The 21,458-nt window shown below is 41.4% G+C and overlaps 1 protein-coding gene across 3 annotated transcripts in view; it reads right to left on the bottom strand.

Moving 5' to 3' along the window:
* The window catches only part of rhbdl3 (rhomboid, veinlet-like 3 (Drosophila)), a 54,205-nt gene that overhangs the window by 3,575 nt on the left and 29,172 nt on the right, over positions 1–21,458 (bottom strand). For all 3 annotated transcript variants that reach the window (XM_071504262.1, XM_071504261.1, XM_071504263.1), the window contains 5 exons: positions 19,958–20,116; positions 13,656–13,880; positions 12,618–12,766; positions 7,724–7,836; positions 13–113 (listed from right to left, as the gene is read on the bottom strand). In XM_071504262.1, coding sequence (XP_071360363.1) covers positions 13–113; positions 7,724–7,836; positions 12,618–12,766; positions 13,656–13,880; positions 19,958–20,116 — 747 coding nt within the window. The remainder of the gene's footprint in view (positions 1–12; positions 114–7,723; positions 7,837–12,617; positions 12,767–13,655; positions 13,881–19,957; positions 20,117–21,458) is intronic.

The following is a 21,458-nucleotide window of genomic DNA, read 5'->3' as shown; positions in this document are numbered from 1 at the left end:
ACGCAGACTTACCATCACAACATTAGCCAAGTGTGCTGAGACCAGGGCGTACACTCCCCCGGACGACCCGACCACTGGAGCCGTCATATCAGTGACGGACACCGCCAGAGACCCTGTAGTGAAGAGAAAGGTCACAGCTCAGTAAACTTTCTTTGGGTTTTTATTTATAAGAAAATGAGACATGACATTCATGTATTATTCATGTTTTATCCACAGCTTTAAAAAAGAGACAGGATATCCATCTCCTCAGTTAGAAATACAGAATAGTGATCAACCTCACTTTGAAGATACCGCTGCCATTTTTTACTTCTGCTGAAAATAGAACCAAAACTATAAATTATAACTAGTGACAGTATGAAAGTTGTGGGGGTGATCATACGAAACAATTAGTGGGTGTACATTTAAAAATTAAACTGCAGAGGATATTAGTGTTGAGTTCAATCAGAAATGTAAGATGGAGTTAGATTTGAGATTTTTCCTTTTTATAACTGGTGTGAAGGGCAGGAATTAACTTTGAAACTAAGCCGACATGGAAAAAAAGCTCTTAAACCTGAAATGACTGATTTTTTTCAGCCACTCAAAGGCAGCAGAATCAAGATGTGATTACAACACCGACATACCACCTTCTAACTTAGCAAACATTTACTCATGTTCACATCCAGCAGACAAAGAGCAACATCACCATCCACTCAAATTGTATTTTCTAGCCACCTACTGAATGCAAGTCCGACATTCAGCCTCCTTTTAACTCCGTTTTTGGTCTCTACCAACTCCTGAGGGATATTTCTGGCTCTTCAGCTTCAAAATGCTCCACTGTGTTGACAAGCTAACCATTTCTGTCTGCAGTGTACAGTGGATTCATCAGAGATTTCCATCACTACAAACGGACTACAAACACTGATAGTGAAGAGAGTTTCAGGCCATAAAACCAAACCAAAAAAAAATGCTGTGAAGATCTGTAGAGCAGAGACCTGCAGGGCCAGGTGATAATTCTCTGTGGGTTTTTGTCTTTACTGTACAAACTACTTCATAGACCCTGTGGTGCGAATGTTTTCTGAACTAGATTAGATTTGCTCAGCCCGGACGAGGGACATTCATGGGAAAAATTTCCTACAGTGTTAAATGGCAGAGTATTTTATTTGTTTGATTGAAAATGTGTCTCGTGCCACAATGAATCTGAGCTTTCACTATTCAGGAGGAAATTTGAATATTTCTTCCCTCAGAGGTTCACACAGAGAGACACTGTGACTAAATGGCTAATTTAAACTGTTTTTGTACAAGCTGTGACCATTTGCCATTTGTGCTCTGGAAACATCTATTTTGTATGGCATAAAGCCGGCTTTGCTACTCGCTATTTCATATGGGTGTATTATGAATAGACCTTCATGAATAGAGGCTTGCTCATACAGTACCAGCACACACAGTGAATTTTTGTAAAACAAATGCATTCATACAAACTAGGCTGCTGCAAACAGGGAACTGCTGTCTTTAGCACCTTGGTACCAATTCAGTGAATGCACAAAAGATCCAATCAAGCACTGAAAGGTCTCCGGAAGAAATCTGTTCTCACTGCAGTCTTTGCACAAGAGACAGAATAAAAGAAACAAGGAGATAGGGAAATCTCTATTTGGACTATTAAATTATCCAAACTCAAACTCTGTCCTCCGTCTCTGTTGCTCTTTCTTTTTCTTTTGCCCCCCCTTGTGCACACTCCCCAGCCGTATATCTCTTCCTTCCCTCCGCTCCACGGCACTGACCTGTGTGTATTATTGATGCCAAGGATATGAGACACAAAAGCCCACACTGCATAGAAGAGCACATGGCGCTGGTGATGAATGGTCTTCTGCATCCCCACTGTGTTCATCTAATTTCTACTCTCTCTCTCTCTCTCTCTCTCAAATACAAATATGCTTTATTCACATAACACAGAAATGCACATATGTGTATATACATCAACAGAAGAAATCTCTGAACTACAGTTTATTAAGTTTGGTAATATTGTAAATTTAAGCCTCCACATTTGGGTCCACTTATTAGCTTTTTCCAGCTCTTTTAACAGCATCGCATGGTCTTCATCCTTCAACTGTGTGATACAGTTGAAAGCTCCAGAAAGTGGAAAACGCAAACAAGTGGACTTTGATTTTAAGTTGTTTTGTCAAACTACTGTAAGTTTTATTTCTTTTCTTAAAGCCATCATACAGTAGTTTAATACTGAGGGAGTTTTCTGGCTGGGTCTCACATCCACAGCAGCTGGTGCTTGTGATTCAGATGTTGGAGTCTGTCGTTCCATGTCAGAATCATATGATTCAGAATCTGGATCACTTTGGAACAAGGGGCTCCAGAATTTCACCTCTCATGTCTATTTGCAGTCTATTTTTTTGGACTCTAAGTGTTTTTAGAATCAAGATTTCTGTTGGGAATGTGATTCCCTTTTTTTTATTTAAGAAGTTTTCCTCATATTTCACTGCCATATAAATAAAAAAACTGAAATATTTTATCCAAAATGCAGACGATGGGTTATATTTATGCAAACTTATTCTAATGGCCTAAGAAGAAAAGCCCTGTGTGCGCTCTCAGTCAGGCCACCTAGCTGGTGGCAAAGGTGAGCATTTTAAATGATCATTACTTTCCTGAGACCTTGATCATTCCTTAAACAACTCTCATCTTTCCCACATTCATTCTTAATCCTGAATCCTTGCAGTAATTCAGGAGCAAGGACTTCAAGGTGGAAAACCAAAAATAAACATAAGCAAAATAAATGGTCCCACCGAGCAGTAAACCCAGTTAGATATTTAAGTCTGTGTGATTTCTGGTGAAATTGCAGCCCTCAAATAGCTGCAAAATGAACCGACTAAGCTTAAGCCACATTTAACCTGGTGAATTTGTACATTAGTGCAGTTGTGTGGTTTGGATGAGCTCAGCTCCACCCAGCTTCGTTTGCTCTCTCTCTTTCTGCCTCTTTCTCTGGCTCTCTGTCTCCCTTGAAAACATACACAAATATTAGGGAACATTACACTAACGGCATACTGTATATAATTACAGAAAGGGCTCTGGAGCTCATAGATATCAAGTCTCCATGAGGAGGGATGATAGGATACACCATGACATCTCAATCATAGTTCTATTTATGGGGCTGGGCTCAACATGAGGCTGAATGAAAACACACACTCACTCCCACAAGCATGAGAAAACAGGCACATTATCCACAAATACAGCAAACAGATGTGCAACCAATAACTTATTGCAACCTATTTAAACATATACCATCTGAACATGACAGAAAATGAGTGAAACTGAATTCCCTTGATGCACATGTCCTCACAGTGTCCTCATTCTTCATTTATGAATATAAAATGTGGAGGAGATGTTCATAATAGCGAGGATTAAGTGATAGGGTACTGTGTGTGGACAATAATACTCCTACAATGCAAACACAGAAAATTATTTGCATAAACGGACCTGTCTGCACATTTACCTGTTCTGCCACTGTTTTTAGATGAGGGATGGGGGCACATGGTGGACAGTCCTGAGGGAGTTCAGTGAGAAAACTCGTTCTTTATGTAACAGAGATTCATGAATGCAGCACTTCCTCTCCCACTGCTAACCAAAGACAGGCTTTGACCCATCTTGGTGTGAGAGAGGAAACAAAATGTACACTTAATTCAATTCTATACAGTCTTGTAGCTCTCAGACTGTGACCCTTCCATAGTGCAGCTGAAAGAGACAAGGCTGAGGGTAAAATTGCTTCTGTGATTTATTTACAGTTGCAAAACAACTGTGTTTGCTGTGTGTGTTTCATAAACCTTCAGACGGCCCTGAAATTATTCAGAATTCTCATGGATAACCCCAACTGAGTTTCAGATCAGTGCATTTTCAAAGGAGTATGTGATTGAAAGTGAAATGAAAGGGCATTTTAAAAGCTGGAACTGACATTTAGCACCAAACAGGAGTTTCTTCTTTTCCTGATGTGTGGCCTTCTCAGGTGTCTGAACCATAATGACAGCACAGCAAGGTGGTGTAATAACAGCATCTGACTCACCGGGTCATTAAACACTGCAGAGTCATCTAAGCCACTAGGCGATTACACACACAAACACACAAACACACACACTGTTTTCTTCTCTCTAACACACACACAGTGGGAGGAAATTGATTCATGCAAGAATCAAGGTTATTTTCTTTTATCAGTTACATAAACAATCATAATTATAGAAAAAATGGTAGCAATTAATTTACAATAGATTTTAAATCAACCGTAACACATGGTTACCTGTTACATCTATTGCTTCATTTCTCTTCAAACACACACACACAAACACTGAGTGAAAGAGAGAGAGAGAGCGAGAGAGAGAGAGAGAGAGGGAGAGAGACACTGCAACACCTGATTTAAGGCAGCTCCACCTCTGTGTGTTCCTATGTTTAGGACGTGGGTCTCAGCAGGGTGACCTCCATCCCTGTAATTAACTTGGCTGAATAACATTATTATAGCACTGTGGTTGCGTGTGCACACACACACACACAGACAAGAACACACTCTCTCGTGTCCCCCAGCAGGCCCCTGGAGACCTGTACTTTTTAGAGTCAAAAGTGGCATTTCATTTATCTCCACCACTGCTCCACCAAGCTGCAGAGAAAGAACCGGACACATGAGGGAAAATTGTCATGCAAATGTTGATCATGAAAAAAATCATCAGTTTCACTGCAGGTTGAATTAACTGAATTTACAAAGTCATTAACACCGTGTTTAATGTGCTTTAGACACATGTGAGTGACAGAGGACACACTCTGTTTCCCCTCCACCCCCAACATCCCCCATGTGCAGAGAGTTGAGTCTTTCATTGGTGACGTGTGAGCGTCTCTCACTCTCTGTTGTTTACTTTATTGTCGTCTTTATTGTCTGTGTTGTTGTGTTGTGTTGTGTTGTGCACTTGTTCTGCTGCAGCATCAGTCTCAGGCTCTTCGTACAGACAGAGCCTGTTTTATTATGTCTACTCCAGAGGAGAGTACCCATGTGTTTACATGCAAGTCCATTGTTTCCATTAAAGTGTCAGAGTGTGTGTTGGCCATAGAGGGTCATCGACCTCTCTCTGAGTCATTACTCGACCCATGAACCCTGCCTCGACCCCTGTATGCACCAGCTGAGCCCCCCTCTATTCTCTACTGCTTATGTTTCTTCACACAGGCCGGCAGCAAATGTAAGGTTGTTGTTTGTGTTGTCACTGTTTTTTTTACTTTACCTACCAATTGTCAAAAATATTCAGGGATTAAGCCAAACTACTGAAATGGTATCAAATGAAAAAAACATAAGAAATTATTAATGGATATGTCATTTTTTCTATTCAATATTATCAATATTATATGTATACTGAAACAATTCTTTACCATTCACAGTGTATGTAAAGTTCTGTACAGAGTGATTGCAGTAGACAAAAAAAGCACATTTCATTAAATATATAGTGTATATAGCTCACATGTTGGCTTAAAGAAACCAGAAAAACACCCACAAAACTCCACTTGTTTTAAACAGGGATCAGTTGTTTGCTTGTTGTTTCATGGTACTTTTATTGTATCATGGTTTGTAACTTGATGTATTTTATCGTTGGGTCTTGATGTATTTTATGTATTTTAAAGACCTATCTAGGGCTTGAACAATGTAAATGATCTTAGGCTATAAATCCTGTGCTATGTGGCATTGGTTCATGTCATATACTCCTCCCTATACAAATAAACATTAAATAAATGAAGAGAATGACTTGGGAGAAAGTTTGTATAAGAGTGAGACATTTTATAGCAGAACAATAAAAATAAAGAATAACAATCTTTGCCAGAAATTTAATAATTAATTTCCTGTCTCTCTATACTGATTAAAATAGAATACTGTAAAAATATTTATAATACATAAATAATGCATAAATCTGCAGCCTTTAAAACACTGATTCATATATGACACGTATACAGTGATAAGCAAATATCAGCTTATCAGCTTAAAAAAATCCTGTCAGACACAACAAACCCAAACATCACAGCCAAAACAACCAGAGTGTGCTTTCCCTCTTCCACTGGTGGTCAATATCTAATTAAAACAGCAAGTGTGTGTGTGTGTGTGTGTGTGTGTGTGTGTGTGTGTGTGTGTGTGTGTGTGTGTGTGTGTGTGTGTGTGTGTGTGTGTGAACTAGTCCGTGTGCATACATAAGTGTGTGTGATTTATGGTGCGTTTCCTCCTCATTTCAGTGTGAGGTTAATGCTACAGGCCACCACATCTGGTATCCCCAGGGTGTTTGTCACTGACCCCTGATGGTCTCTCACACTCACACACACTCACTCACACACACACACACACACACACACACACACACACACACACACACACAGCGATGCAGACTCAGAGATGAAGAGAGTGAGTAATAACATTCTTTTTACAGATGATTAATCAAAATCTTACCGGCTGCAAGTCACATGACAAAATCCCCCTTTGCCTTTTGTTCTAACACACACACACACACACACACAGTAACTCACAGATACCACACTTTACACTTTTTCTGCCACGAGGCTTCACGTTTTCATCCACAACAAAAAAAAAAAAAAAAAACTCTAACACTGAGCTTAGAAAGTAGCTCAATATTTCTGCTCCAGTTATCTGGCAGCTACAAGTGTCACCCCGGGGCTCCGAAAGAGTAGTAATAAAAAAAAAAAAAACTAAACTGTTTGGTTTGTGGAGGGAAACCAACACTGGGGTGGATGACTTTGTTAGTGCAGACTGGAAAACAGAGCTCATGATCACACACACACACACACACACACACAGATGCAGGCTTGAAATTGCAGCAGAGGCTGAGGTTGACGGGGACGTCTGAAGAGAGCGGTGACATTTCGCTGTAAGATGTGTGTCTGGATTCTCTTTCTCATTTGCAGTTGCTCGCTCGGTTTCTCCTGAATCTCACCCACCTCCTCTCCTCCCGTCTCTGCCTTTCTCATATCCTGGCTCTGCTCTCCAAACCCTCTCAGGCTTATTAACACTTATGAATTCATCTCCCCACCTCCGTCTCTTCTTTCTCTTCATCCCTGCCTCACACACTCCCCCTTCCTATTTCATTATTACTCTGTGTGTGTGTGTTTGTGTGTGTGTGTCTGTCTTTTCAGACAAAAGACCAGTTAACTGGGGACAGCTTGTCCAACTGGGTTAGTTAAGGTTAGGGTAAGGGTTAGGCTTTGGTTAGTAGTGGTTAGGGTTGGGGAGAGTCTCCAGGAAATTAATGTAAGTCTATGTTATGTCCCCAGAAGTGACCTGTGACAACGTGTGTGTGTGTGTGTGTTCCACAGACTGAGCCCCATTTGAAATGACTGTCTTTGTTCTTTACTATCTTACATGACTGGTGGGGGTGTGGGTGTTTTGATGGGGAATTAACAACCCCCCTACATCCCACCACATCTGATAGGAGGACAGAAACACAAGGGCATCTGTCCTGAACATGCCACACACACAAACACAAACACACACAAACTCACACACACACACACATGCTAAATTTTCTCATTGACCAGTGTCCACCGACACACTGTCTCTGGGATGGAGTGTGTGTGTAGATAAGAGGGAGGGAAATGCAGGCAGTGAATGGACAAGGGCTTTGCAAATGAGTGTGTCTGTTTGTTTGTGTGTGTGTGTATTTGTGTTTGTGTGTGTGTGTGTGTGTGTGTGTGTGTGTGTGAGACCACCACTCACCTGCCAGCACACCACACACGTAGACCAGTCCGATCCTCAGGGCTCCATGGACCATTTCTAGAGGGACTCCCACCAGCAGCTGCATGGCCATGTTCAGGCTGAGGTGTTCGATGCTGTAAAACACACACACACACACAAAAACACACAAATTAACCTCAGTAGAGATAAAAGTACACACAGACAGAGGGACACATCTGAAAACCTCTGCAGATAAAACCACAACTGCCTACATGGCTAGACACTATTAGAAGTGAGAAAATCTGTTTTGAAACCTGACCAAAAGTGAGACAGAGAAGAGAGAGCAGGCTGGAAAGTGGGCCAGTCTGCAGACTTCTCTACGGAGGCTTGTTTTTCTGGCTGATATTTGTGCTCTGTTTTTGTTTTGGCAATTGGCAAGGATCAAGTGCTGCTGAGCTGTTGACAGGATTACAGGGTTTGTGTATGTGTGTGGAACTGCTGAGTATAATATGTCAGAAAATTAAAAAGTAAATTCCTAACAATAAATGACTGAGAGAACATTTTGAATCAGCACTAATGAGATTCTGAGAAACAGTGACAGTCACATCAAAACGATGCAGCACCAACTAAACACATCAGTGCTCACCTTTTACATCTGTCTACAAATAATTTACATTTCCACAGTCGTTTTGCTAAACATGCTGCACTTATTTGGATTTTTCTGCAAACTTGCAATCAAAAGCAGTTTGAAAATAATTAATTTTCCTTCCAATAAAATGCTCCAAATGTGGAAAAAGTGTGGGATAATGTGATAATACACTCTGTACAGGCGACAGTCTTCCTGTGGCTCTTAGACGATTGACAGGAAACACACTCAACTCCGACACCACACAATGACAAAACGGAAACTGTGACAAAATCAAATTCTGGGTTTATATTCACTGAGAATGAGCAGCAGATGGCTTCTTCTGAGAGGAGGAAAACAAGATATCTCAAACAATACCAACTGTGCACAGACGGGACCAGAAATTTGATGTCACAAGTAAAACAAAGCACAAAACAAAAGGAGTAATAAAGGAAATTTAAAGCAGTTTTTAAACAGTCATTCTGCCTCAGATATAGTTAATGGCATTTTCCACACAGTACTCAGATCAGTCACTGGATGTTAGAGTCTGCAGTGTGTGGTTGTTATTTTAGCACATTATCACCTGCCTGTTCCTTCTAAGACCCTATTATTGTGCTTGTTCACACACACACACACACACACACACACACACACACACACACACACACACACAGAACATGTGCTCCTTGATCAAACCACTCTGTCGTGGCCATCAACAGATAATCGTCTACACACTCCAGTGCTCAAACATTACACATGAACACAGACAGAGGCACACAGTGTACACACACACACACACACACACACACACACACACACACACACAATCACATCCCATGCACACATTGAAATGCACACACACAGTCACAATGACACACACACACATACACAGAGCAGTAAAAAAGATAAAAGCCATGCGTGTCAGCTGCAAATTTACCCAAATCCGCTCACGGCTTGTGTTTCAGTGTGATGACTTAGAGCAAGGGATAGCTAACACACACACACACACACACACAAACACACACACACACACACACACACACACACACACACACACAGACAAACATACACTTTCTGTGCCCTTCATGGCCAGAAAGTCCTTCCAGCCAAACCTCAGTCAGCAGCTCAGACACATTCGAGTGTCACAGCAGAATCCAAAAGAACAGCAGCATAATCCGGCCTCTGTCTCTCTCTCTCTCTCAGTCTATATCATTGTCTCTCACTCACTCACTCTGTGAATTATACTGTCATTTCTGTTTTGCTGAAAGAGAGATGACAGAAAGAAACAGAGAAAGAGAGAGAGAGAGAGAGAGAGAGAGAGAGAGATGACTCTGTCAGGAGTCTCCTTTCTCCTCCATGTGACAGTTTGACAGACTGAATCTGTGAATGCAGTGTGTCCTGAAATAAATACAAACGTTCCTGAAACAAACAGGCACACACACACACACACACACACACACACACACACACACACACACACAATTCCTTCAACACACACAGGAAAACACGAGACAAGGCCAATAATCTTTTTCTTTCCAAACAGCTCAGCCACCTCAACGACAACACAGACACAGAGGATTGTTCCAGTTATCAGACAATGAGGGATATTGATTAGCTGGGAGAGGCCAGTCCACACACACAAGGACAACTCCAGTCCAGATAACAGCAGTTATCTGTTTCTATTCTGCTAATGAGGCTGTGAGGGATGGTCTCCACTGTCAGGCAGATCTGTGAGTCCTGTTGTGTCCAGATGACCGTGGTCTTTCAGGGGCTCAACTAAAGCATCGTTTAATCTTTTCCTTAAACCACTGGTTCCACAATCCAAGCACTAAACTCAGTGAAACGTTCACAAAAGAAATATTATTAAAGAAACTTACTAAATATCAAATTGTCAACACTGGAAATGTCAACATTCAATCAGCACAGATTGTACAGCGTTTGCTGGTGAGGACAACTGCAAAGAAATCTTTCACTGTTTAGAGTCATGGTTTAGTTTTCACAGCTACAGACACAGTGTTAGTGTGTGTGTGTGTGTGTGTGTGTGTGTATGTGTGTGTGAGTGAGGAAACACAGAGAGGGTGAGATTCTGCAGGCATAACGCTGCACTAGAGATGATTAGGGGCCAATATTTACACAGTGTTTTAGTGTTGAGAATTGGGAAGGATCAGTGCTGCTGAGCTGTTGACAGGATTACATGGTTTGTAGATGTGTGTGTTTGTGTGTGTGTGTGTGAGAGAGAGAGAGAGAGAGAGAATGGGAGAGTGTGTAGACAAAAGTGAAATATGGAGGCAGTGGAATCAGTCAGTCATAAAAACATTGTATTGTGTGTATTAGTTGATAAGTGGATCAGGAAACACGCAGCGCTGTGGGTTTTATTCCTGGGTGTGACTTTTGCTAAAGGTCATTTCATTTTGGCACCAATGTTTTCTGTCACTCTTTAGTGAATCACTGCTCAATAAAGAGGCAGAAAAATGTTTTACATGATTTCAATCAGAAGATTCAGACTCCAGAGCGAAATGAAAACAGTTTGGGTTCCTTTGGTCCCTTGAACCAGGTAATTCAAATTTATTTGGACAATAAGCAAAGTCAAGAACAGGGCGCTTTAATTATGTGTGCTGGCACTTGTGAAGCCCCCACACTCATCACTTTTATCACTTTATTTATTAACATGAACTCCACCCACCTTTGTATAACTTCTACTACAGAGAGGTTGAGAATGTGACGGGATGTGTCTACGTGTGCTTTCTGGACAAAGACAGCAAATTACCTCGTGATGTGAATCAGTGATCAATGGTTCACACTCTCTGAATAAATGACAGCCCTGATCCTCAGTTAAACACAGAAACACAGAAATCTAAAAACTCCACTGTGGAGTGGTATAAATGTCTGATAGTGGCAGATCGATGGTTGCTCTGTATTCTGAACTCATAAATGACGTGAATCCATTTGTTTAAAATGCTAATCAAATTCATATGAGTGTGTCAGTTTTTTTTCTCATCGTCATTTAATTTGTTGAACTCGCTATCATTTACTGGATCTGTCCCACCTTCGCTGGACCTGTGCACCACCCACTGAATGTTAAGCAGCAGCAAAGTGAATGAGATTTAATTTGTGATTAAACTGTGATTATATTTCAACAGAAAAACTGCAGTCAGTCAGAGTAGATGAGGACTGTTCAAACACAATATATGAGACCAACTGAGCATAAAGAGGCATAAATCAATAAATGATAAAATTATTGAACCGTGCTCATGTTTTCAGGAAGATGTTCCTGATGGTGGAGAAAAAACAGGTGGATGTCACAAACAACTGTCATCAGTTACTGTTACCTTGTCTTTCTGCATGTGTGTGTTTACATATGTGCATTTCTCAGACTGGACTCATCCCCACCTTCCTTCTTTCATCCCTCCCTTCATCCTTTCTAGTTTATCTCTTCACCACATACACTGTCATTCCAGCTCCTGCTTCTCCACAGAACCTCCTAATTAAATTATCATTTTATTAGTGCTCACTATTGCCTGAGACTACATTTACCCAGAAGGGTAATTAAACCTGCATGACCTGGCCTGAACTGATAATAAAATAGACTATAGAGAGGAGAGAAGAGGAGAGAAGAGGGGAGGAGAGGAGAGGAGAGGAGAGGAGAGGAGAGGAGAGGAGAGGAGAGGAGAGGAGAGGAGAGGAGAAATAGGCTTTTATGAAATTATCTGATTATCTATCACTTGAATCTTTAGCAGCGTCTTTTAGCGCAGGAGAGTGATGATGAAGACAAATGTTCCCCATGTTCAGATATGACAGCAGCACTGCAGTAAATACACATTACATTAATAATCCAATAATAATAGCTTGTTTGAGAACTTTAAACTGTCTCACAAGATTATTTAACACTTGTTTATTTGTGATTTCACATACACTGAATGAGCAGTGACTCCTCAGCAAAGTGCATGTTGCATCCCATCTCCTATTTTTATCTCCAGTCTCCTTTCATTAATTTCTTTTCCTCGGTGTGTTTCATTAAAAAATAATTACACATTGTAGGTGCACAGTGTATTTCTGTTGATGAAATTATAACGTAACTAGCTCTGGCTCACTTCAGTCTTTCAAATGCCATAAACCCAAACCACCCAGGGCATCAGAGATATGCAGTGCCTCTAATCTTTGTTTATCAATATGTAATTTCATCCCAAAGTGATGCTACACACCACTACTTTGGTGCTGACAGGGTTACAGAAACACTCAATTGTGCCCCTAAGAAATGCAACACGGTGTAATGCTCATAATTAGAAATCCAATAGCAAGATGCGAACTCACCCAGTGTGCATGAAACAGTAGCTGAGGTACCTCCAGGCCTGGGCTCGTAGCTGGGGGTGGTACGGTAGGGGGCTCTTCAGGAACGACGGGCTGGACACCTGCAGGACCAAGCGGTCCAGCTGAAACCCGTAGTACATGAACACGGCCACCTGTGAGAGGACAGAGGGACGAACACGGAGGGGGTGATTTCAGGGGGGATTACATTAGTGTGCACACCATGTGACTACAGTAAAATAATGCTCAGAGTCATAAAGCTTTTCATATATTTAAGAGTTAAAGAGTCAAGAAGCAATTGTCAATTTTTCAAGAGCTGGTGGTATTTCAGGAACATTTTAAAGACTCCCTCCAATGAAAATCAGGTTTTAACCTTATTAACATTATTAACCTTATTAACTTGTCCATATGATATTTTTTTATATCGGGAGCGAAATAAGCAGTTGACGCCATGACTGCACATTTGCACCCTGGAACTACAGTGAACCAATGACAGTCTCATAAAAACGTCATATAACTGAGGAACCAATCCCATCAACATCGAGGGGAGGGAACAATAAACCCAAAACCTTGTCAGTACAGGGAGAGAGAGTTTGCATTAGCACAACCACTGACACTGTGTCAGCCACTGCCAGTTGAGAAATAATGCTGTGTGCTTTATGTCTTGGTTCCTCGTTTCTTCTTGTCTTGCCTGGGTTTTGACCTTTTGCCTGTTTATTGGATTCCTGCCTGTGCATTATTGGATTTCTTTTCCTGTCTGAACTGTCTTCACTGGGTTTGACCCTTGCCTGCCTCACCATCCCATTATGGCTTTGTACCACTTTTTGTAAATAAAATCATTGAACTTCATTAGCTCTGCTTCAGATGTCTGCATTTGGGTCTTCTCTCTGTGTTCTTGTTACCCTGCTAGTACCAGCTGACACACCCTCTGTTTTGTGTTGTATGGTCTGCATGCACCACACGTTGGCATTACTGCCTCCTGCAGTTGGTGGGAATATTTAATCAATCGCTTGCGTGCTCGTACTGCTCATACAAACTATTTACCTCAGCAATGGTGATAGCCAGAATGAGCAAGGGTGGGGGACAGTAGGTATAGCTGTCAAAGTACCACTTGCGGTCGACCTCGCGGGGCAGCGTCTCATAGGCGACGTGTCGGACCAGCCGTTGAGAGAGTCCCAGGCCGACCTCATCTCTCAGACTGCAGCCTTTTAGCTGCCTGCTCCCCTGCAGGATGGCTCTCCGGAAACTGTTGGAACGCTTGTTACTCATCTGGAGAGAGGAGGGAGGAAGGAACAGAGGACAGTGATGAAAGGGATGGAGTGAAAGAGTCAGAGATGGTCAGAGATGTTTACCATGTATTTTATTTTTTTATCATTAATTCAGCAGCTTTTTATATTAATTGTGGTGTTTTATCTGCAAATTTGTGGCATTAACATGTGAACACTTGAAAATACTTTATTTCATAATGAATATTCATGAAGTACTCGATGTACAACTAGAGCCTAAACACTGGGTACAGGCCACACATACACACAACAATTCTCTGCAGTCCAGCACACTGGCAGACCCCTCCCACTCGCCGTGGCAACAGAATGCCTGTATCATCACCTAGCAACCACCAAACCCTTCTCCTCATCCCTTTCTGTCAACGAAGAGTTCACTCAGAATCCTGCAGTCACAGATCTTCTCTTTTTAAACCTGATGAAATGACTTTTCTACTCTAAGATGCCGTCAGCTATTTTGATTCATTACATTCATTTTGTTGTCACCTTTTTCAAATTATCCACATACTCATACACTAAACTAGAGCTGCAGCAATTAGGCTGGTTGATCAATAAATTAGTCGATCAACAGAACATTTTGTAACTGGCAAGTATTTTGATAATCGACTCATCGGTTGCAGCCTCTCAAATGAGAAAACTGGATAAACATAGACTCTCTACCTGAACTCTAACTGACCTCGTCCTCTTGGTCTATGGGAGGTCTGAAAAAAATGAGACTCAGTAAAGGAAGGGAAGGAAAATCTTTGTCAAGTCCTGTCTTTGCATGTATTCAGTTTTGTGTGTGAGGGTGTGTGTGCAACAGAAAACATGTGTTCATGTGTGTTGAGTGTGTGAGTGCATGAGTGTATCTATCCTGAAACAAAAAGTGACAGTGACACGGTATCCTGTGGACATTGGATGTTTGGATCAGTTAAAATGTCAGGTTGAATTTTTTTAAAAACTTAAGAGCAGCTGATAGAGGCGGGAAAGTGTTGCTGTCTCCTTGCTTAGATGTGAAACAGGTTCTGTTTTATCACTGCTGTAGCTGTCTCAGCTTTCTGCCTAATTCACTGCTTCGTGCCTTTTATTTCACTTGCTGAGTGTTTTACAAGACTCTCCATGACGATGCATTGACTCCTGTTCCACTTCTCTCCCTCGGCTCCTTCTCTCTCTCTGTCTGTCTATCTCCCTCTTTCTTTCCTTTCCCAATCTCTTTCTTGTTCTGCTCTGTTTATGTCACTCTGCATCAGCTCTACTATTGTGTTTGTGTCTCTAGGATTGCAGGAAGCCCAGATGTGTCAGTTAGTAGATGTTATTTTAAGGAAATATGATTAAGTAATATTATTTTCTGTAAGGGCAAAGATTGGCAAAATAGATAAATGTAATGCAGCTATGAGCAATACAGGAACAATAAAAGGTGGGTGGATATAACTGCAGCAACTTCGAAAAGCTGCAACAGGCTTTATCGGGTTTATCTGTGAACAATTTGAAATCAAAGGCACATATCTTAATTCATTTCTCGTTGATTGAGTTGAAAAGATATGTACAAGAAAAAAAAAACAGAACAAAGAAAATACTAATAAGAGGGACAGATCAAAATCAGAACATCAACACAATCAGTGTATGAGCAGTTGGCCGATGGCTCTGCTGGCACAGTTTAACCAGACTTTTAGTGTCTCTGCAGGAATCAGTGTTTGGAGATAAACTTCAGAAAAAGCCAATTATTTCAGTCTTTAAGTCAGGCACAGAGAACTGTGGGAAAATGATTACGGGTTACCATGGCCACTTCCAGACCACATTCTAAAGCTCGCACACACACACACACACACACACACACACACACACACACACACACACACACACACACAGACTTCCCCCAGGCAGCCATGCTCCATAAAGACAGTACATTCTTCGTGTGAAGTGACTGCAATTCCTCTCCTCTTTGCACAACACAAAAGAAAGAAAGACGTTCTGTCTGTTTACCCACTGGCAAGAGGGAGAGAGAGGGGAAGAGGTGAAGGGGACAAATGGCTGTTGGGACTATTGCAGAGTTTGATTGACGGAAAACACAGTCAGATGAGAAAGATATACGTGAGAGAAAGACAGAGATGGAAACACAAAAAGAAGGAGACAAGGAAGTAGACGAACAAGGGTAAAACATTAAACTGATCTGCATTTGTTGAAAATCAAATTCCAAACCAACGGAATGAGTAGAATTACAGTGATGTGTTCCTGTAACAGCCGCCACTCTTCTGGTTTCAGGCTTTCTGCAAGATTTTAGAACCTGGCTGCAGAGATTTGCTCTCATTTAATGTTCAGATTGAAACCAGCTCTGTTTTGAAAAAAATCCAGGATGATGACTCGGTGGAGGCAGTGTTTCTCAGGTAAGGTGAGACAGTGAAGTATAATCCGTAAGGTATATAAAATATAATCCATTTTGACTGGCCAGTGCAGCACCTTGCTGGATGACACTGCTCTATGTTGCAGCAAAGATGATGCTGATGGTTTTTTTTTGGCTGGACTGACCACAACGATGCTCCAGCATTAAATCCCTGAAAGTCCATGAGTGAGTGACTGACTGAGTAATAAAGTTTCACCACTGGTCAGCCAGAGTGCTGGAGTTCTCCCATTAGCCATTGCTCTAACAAAATGAATTAGCACAAACACTTTCTATTACATCATCAGGGGGTGTTTAGAGGCTGTGCTGCTGAACTATCAACTTTTCAGATGCCTTTAGCAATTTATTTTTCAAAAAGTACCTGGTGATAACTTTAGCAACTTTTTGGACTAACATCAGCTACATTCTGCAGCTATGTACTAGGTTTTGATCTTGTTTTGGTTTACTGGACCCCTTTGCTTTGGCACCCACAGCAGTGGCCCCATTCCAACAAATGAATGGGTTTGATGTCTGTCTGAGCACAGCCTCGGTGAGTTTGGGCACTGATGTTGAGCTGGCTTGCGGTTACACTCCAACTCATCCCAAAGGGGTTGGATGAGGATCAGGCCAGGGCCTTGAGCAGGACAGTCAAGTTCTTCACCACACAAATCTCAGAAAATCACATTGAAACTTTCCACAAATCACTGCCACAAAGTTGGAAGCACACTGTCTAACATTTCACCATATTTTATAGCATTAAGATTTACCCTAATTGGAACTAAGGAGCCTATAGCTGAAACCATAAAAATACATAAATATAAAAGATAAAAAATAAAAACTGTATCAGGCATACACAACCCAAAGGCACAGGCACAAATCCATCATGGTCATTCCATAACTTCATCCCCCTGGGTGAAAAACAGAGCAGTCGAACCAGTCTGTAGATATTTTGGGAAGAATAAACATATTACGGTTTCTGTCTGGGACAGTCAAAGTGTGATCTGTGAAAGAGAGTTAGACAGAAGGAGACAAATGGACAGAAGGAAGACAGTGTGGGGCCCAGATAAGGAGGAAGCAGTGGGAAATAAGATGAGAGCTTATGCAAAGGAAGAGAGACAGGAGTAAAAGTAAAGAGTGAGAGAAGATGGAGGGAAGAGGAGGTAAAGAGAAGAGTGAACAGTGATTTGAATGCCGACTGTGACAAAGCAGCGAGCAGGCAATTACTGACAATCACAGTGATGGAGGAGCTGTGGTGCAAAGGAGAGATGGCACGACAAATAAACCCCTCACAGTTTGTCTCTGTCGTTCTCCTTTTTTTCCTTCTCTCCTCTGTCTCTGGAAGCAGAACGGCTGCAGAGATAAAATGTACCAACACAAACCAGGCACTGCCAATTAATCTGGCAGAAGAATCATAGCTCTCACTCAAGTTCCCATATTTGCTTTGACCTTTAATCTTTATCTTAGAGACCATTAATGTCTGCGCTTAGGGAGTCTTTTAAATTGTGATTAGATGCTTCACATTCCTGTAGATATTTGCGTCATATTTACAAGTTTTTTCATAGAAGTGTGGGCACACATGCCCAGAAGTCCTCACAGATATAGCTTTGAATAACTGTCTCTTGAAACTAAACTAAATTAAATTACCACTGTTGTTTTGCTGGTCAAAACCTTAACTTCAAACAAAAGTAGTATTCATTTTAGTTTTCATTCTGGGGCTAAAACAAACAATTTCATTAGCAACTAGCCTTTAAATTACTTGTTTAACCAAAAGCTAAAAAAGATTTTTAATTTACAACGATTTTAAAAAGAGAAAAGCAGCATATCCCGACAGAGAAGCTGAACCTGTTGAATGGACCAGATCAGTAAAAAGGCTCAATCAGTCAACTGGCTAGCTGATTTGTTGACTACACATTTCAGCACATTATACTGTAAATTACCATAATGATGAGTAAATGATTATTTTCTCTTGATGGATTATTAGTTCAGTCTGTATGGTGTCAGAAAATAGTGACAAAGGAACGTGGTCAATGTGTTTAGTTTATGATTTATAAAAGAGAGAAAGAAGCAGTGGATGTTTGGCATTTTCCTTGATAAATGAGGAAAGATTCAATTCTAATCTAATCTAAACTAATTGCATGTTACCATAATACACTTCACTTCATCCTTTATTCCCTCCCACTCTCCCTGTGTTGCTCTCTGTTGTTAGCTTCTGTTGTGGCTGCCTCAGTGAATGTAAAAACCACTGAGGGGGTGGACACAATAGCCACTAAGAAAAAAAAAGTGAGTGTACATTAAAATGCATGCACCCCATTCCTCTCTGTCCCACTTCCCGTAGCACACCATGACCCACAGCCTGTCACATGACTTGAATGCACCAAGTGAAAACCACCAGCGAAAAAAACCCTTTGACATTTTTCCAACGTTCCTACAGGCCTCATTCCTCACCCACTGCACCAGACAATAAACAGCTCTGAAGAACAAGACGGAGAGGGAGAGACGCACACACTCACACCCACAGACAACAATGAATTCCCTGCGGTATGTTCAGATGCGTGCCCCCCCCCCACCCAACCCCTCAGCGAACCAGGAGTTACTGTTACCACACAACTACTCCCACTCAAAGACCACTCCACATAGTCCCGGGTCAGCAGTCCAGCCTCCCGTGAGGACCAGCAGCGAGGCAGAGCAAAACAGAAAATGAGAAGGTTGTGAGGCAGCGAGCACAGCTGGAGATGCTGGAGTGAGACCTTGGCCGATCAGCAGCAGGCAGCCGTTTGAAGGTGAAACTGAAAGTGGGGCAAGGTGAGCGTTAAGAGGGGAATTTATCACCAGACTGAGAGTCATTTCCTGTTGGGAAGAATCTCCAGCCTGTAGCTGAGCTGATGCTGGAATATGGATGTAAAAACTGGGAAAGGTCTGAATCGAAAAAGCAAAGTGTCAGTAATATAGGCAGTGAAGAGGTGGGGCACAGACACTGTCTTGCAAGTTACAAATAAGCCTCAGTTCTTTGCTCTGAACTCCAGAGTCAAGAACCGAGTCCTGAACGTTGTGTGTAAAGTCATCATGCACCAGTCACCACATTTCATTTCATTTTTAAACTGAGTTACAGTTGATATTGTGAATTTACAAAAATAATGACTATCTCTTTAAAGTTTGTATTAATTACTCTTAAATAAACTTTATACATTTAAAGGCAAAATGATCAAATGTGTCTTGGTGTGTTTTTGTGACACAGATTAATTCATTGCACACACACACACACACACACGTTTCCATCGGTTTGTTGTTGACCCCAGCAGAGTCTGCACAATCCAACGTGATAATCTGAGGCATCATTTTGCAGGTCTGTGCCGCCTGCGCCTTAACTTTTCCTCCTGCGTGCAAAACATGACTAGCTGCTGACAGATTGAAATTATGCCCATTATCAGGAAAACGATGAGCTGATTCTGGACTCACATAAGGTTTAACCTTTGGGTTTCTGAAGGATATCAAGTCATTAGAAGTTTAAAGTCCAAGTGAAAGTCCAGGTGTGAAAGTCATAGTTGAGTTGCAAGTCTTTTTTAAATCTGGTAAATTGAGTCTAAACTAATCAGACTAATCTGACCACACGTCTGTGTTTTCATGTCAGAACATATTGGATGTACAGTTTGTATGTTGACAGTGAAACACTGACGTCAGTGAGACTATGAAAAATTTAAACATCTCACCAGGTTCACAAAGTCCTGGTAGCAGATTTTTCCATCAGCGTTGCCATCGGCGAGGGCCAACAGGACTTCCAGTTTGTGGGGGTCAAGCTCAGAGCCGTGTGTCGCCAGCAGGTCCCTGAACCGCTCTGTGCTGATGAAGCCCGAGTTCTCTGGGTCATACTGCAAATGAACACACCAAGAAAAAGCAAGATTAGACTTAATGTCGAAATAAAATCTTAATGTAGTCTGTCTGGATAATTTTGTAATCTGTCCTACTGAAGGAATATGGAAAAACAAAATGCAGCACATCAATGAGCATAAACATGTGAGAAGTCCATGAACAGTCAGTATCCCCCAGCGCATAATTTTCTATGCAGCCAAACATCAAACCCTCAAAAAACCATCAGCAGTGGAGTGGTTTAATCATAGTTTGAGCGTCTTGTAAAAAAAAAGCCATAATTGCTCCAAAAAGGCCAAACTGTTGAGACGCAGCAGTAACTTTAACAGCTCTGGATTTCAGTTTGAGGTGACGTTGAGCGCTGCATTTAACCACAGGCTTAGAGAGGAAGCATTTAAATATATCTGGAAAAAAAACACTAGATTTTCTGACAAAACCAAGGATATTTTTAAAAAGATGGAAATTCAAAAGACCTTCGAGGCAGTGATTACTTAAGCACTTGAATGTGAAAAGAGCTCTGCACTTTTCTCCAGCTTTGTTACCCCTGACAAAGTGGTCCCACACACTCTTTTCTTTCCTTTGCACTTGATTGCTTGGGACCTCAACTCTTAAGTGGCAATTTAGGGTGAAACTGCCACTTAAAAATGTACAAATATAAAAAAAAATACATTTTCTTTGTGGTTGATGTAGTGAAGTATCTCCCAGAGAGCCAGAAGCCATAAAAGAGGCCTGCTGATTACTGAGAGTTAGCGAGCAAAGACGCTTATTATAGCCCGCTCTGTTTCTAATGGAATAGACTGCTGGTAATTCTGCCTGGATTGCTAAAAGTCAAGCTGCCCTTGATCCCCTACAACAAGGATAAAACAGAAAAGGGTTGCAGCTGTTTGTCAGTATTTGTCTCTTCAACTCAGGACAGATGAGCTGGAATACAAAGCATTCAGAAAGGATTCACATCATGTTGCAGTCTTATGCTAAAATTCATTTTTCAATACCCCATAACGACAAAGCAAAAACAGAATTTTAGACATTTTTGCTAATTTATCAAAAAGGAAAAAACTCAAATGCAATATTTTTGTCATTTGGAAAGACACACACCTGTCAATATAAAGTCTACACTCAGAGCAAAACGAAGACATGAGGTGAACGACCTGCCTGCAGAGCTCAGTGTCGAGGCACTGATCTGGGGAAGACTATGAAAATATTTCTGCTGCTTTGAAGGTTCCCATGAGCACAGTGGTCTCCCTAATTCTTCAATGGTAGAAGTTTGCAACAGCCAGACCCTCAACCATCCTGGGGTCCTATGTGGAGATGGGAGAAACCATCACTGCAGCAGTCCACTGATCT

The sequence above is a fragment of the Trachinotus anak genome, unplaced genomic scaffold, assembly GCF_046630095.1.
Source record: "Trachinotus anak isolate AG129_WGS33_773 ecotype Australia unplaced genomic scaffold, CSIRO_AGI_Tana_v1 ptg000019l, whole genome shotgun sequence".
Lineage (NCBI taxonomy): Eukaryota > Metazoa > Chordata > Actinopteri > Carangiformes > Carangidae > Trachinotus > Trachinotus anak.
Note: the sequence above shows the minus strand (reverse complement) of the source record. Positions and strands in the feature narration are given on the sequence as shown.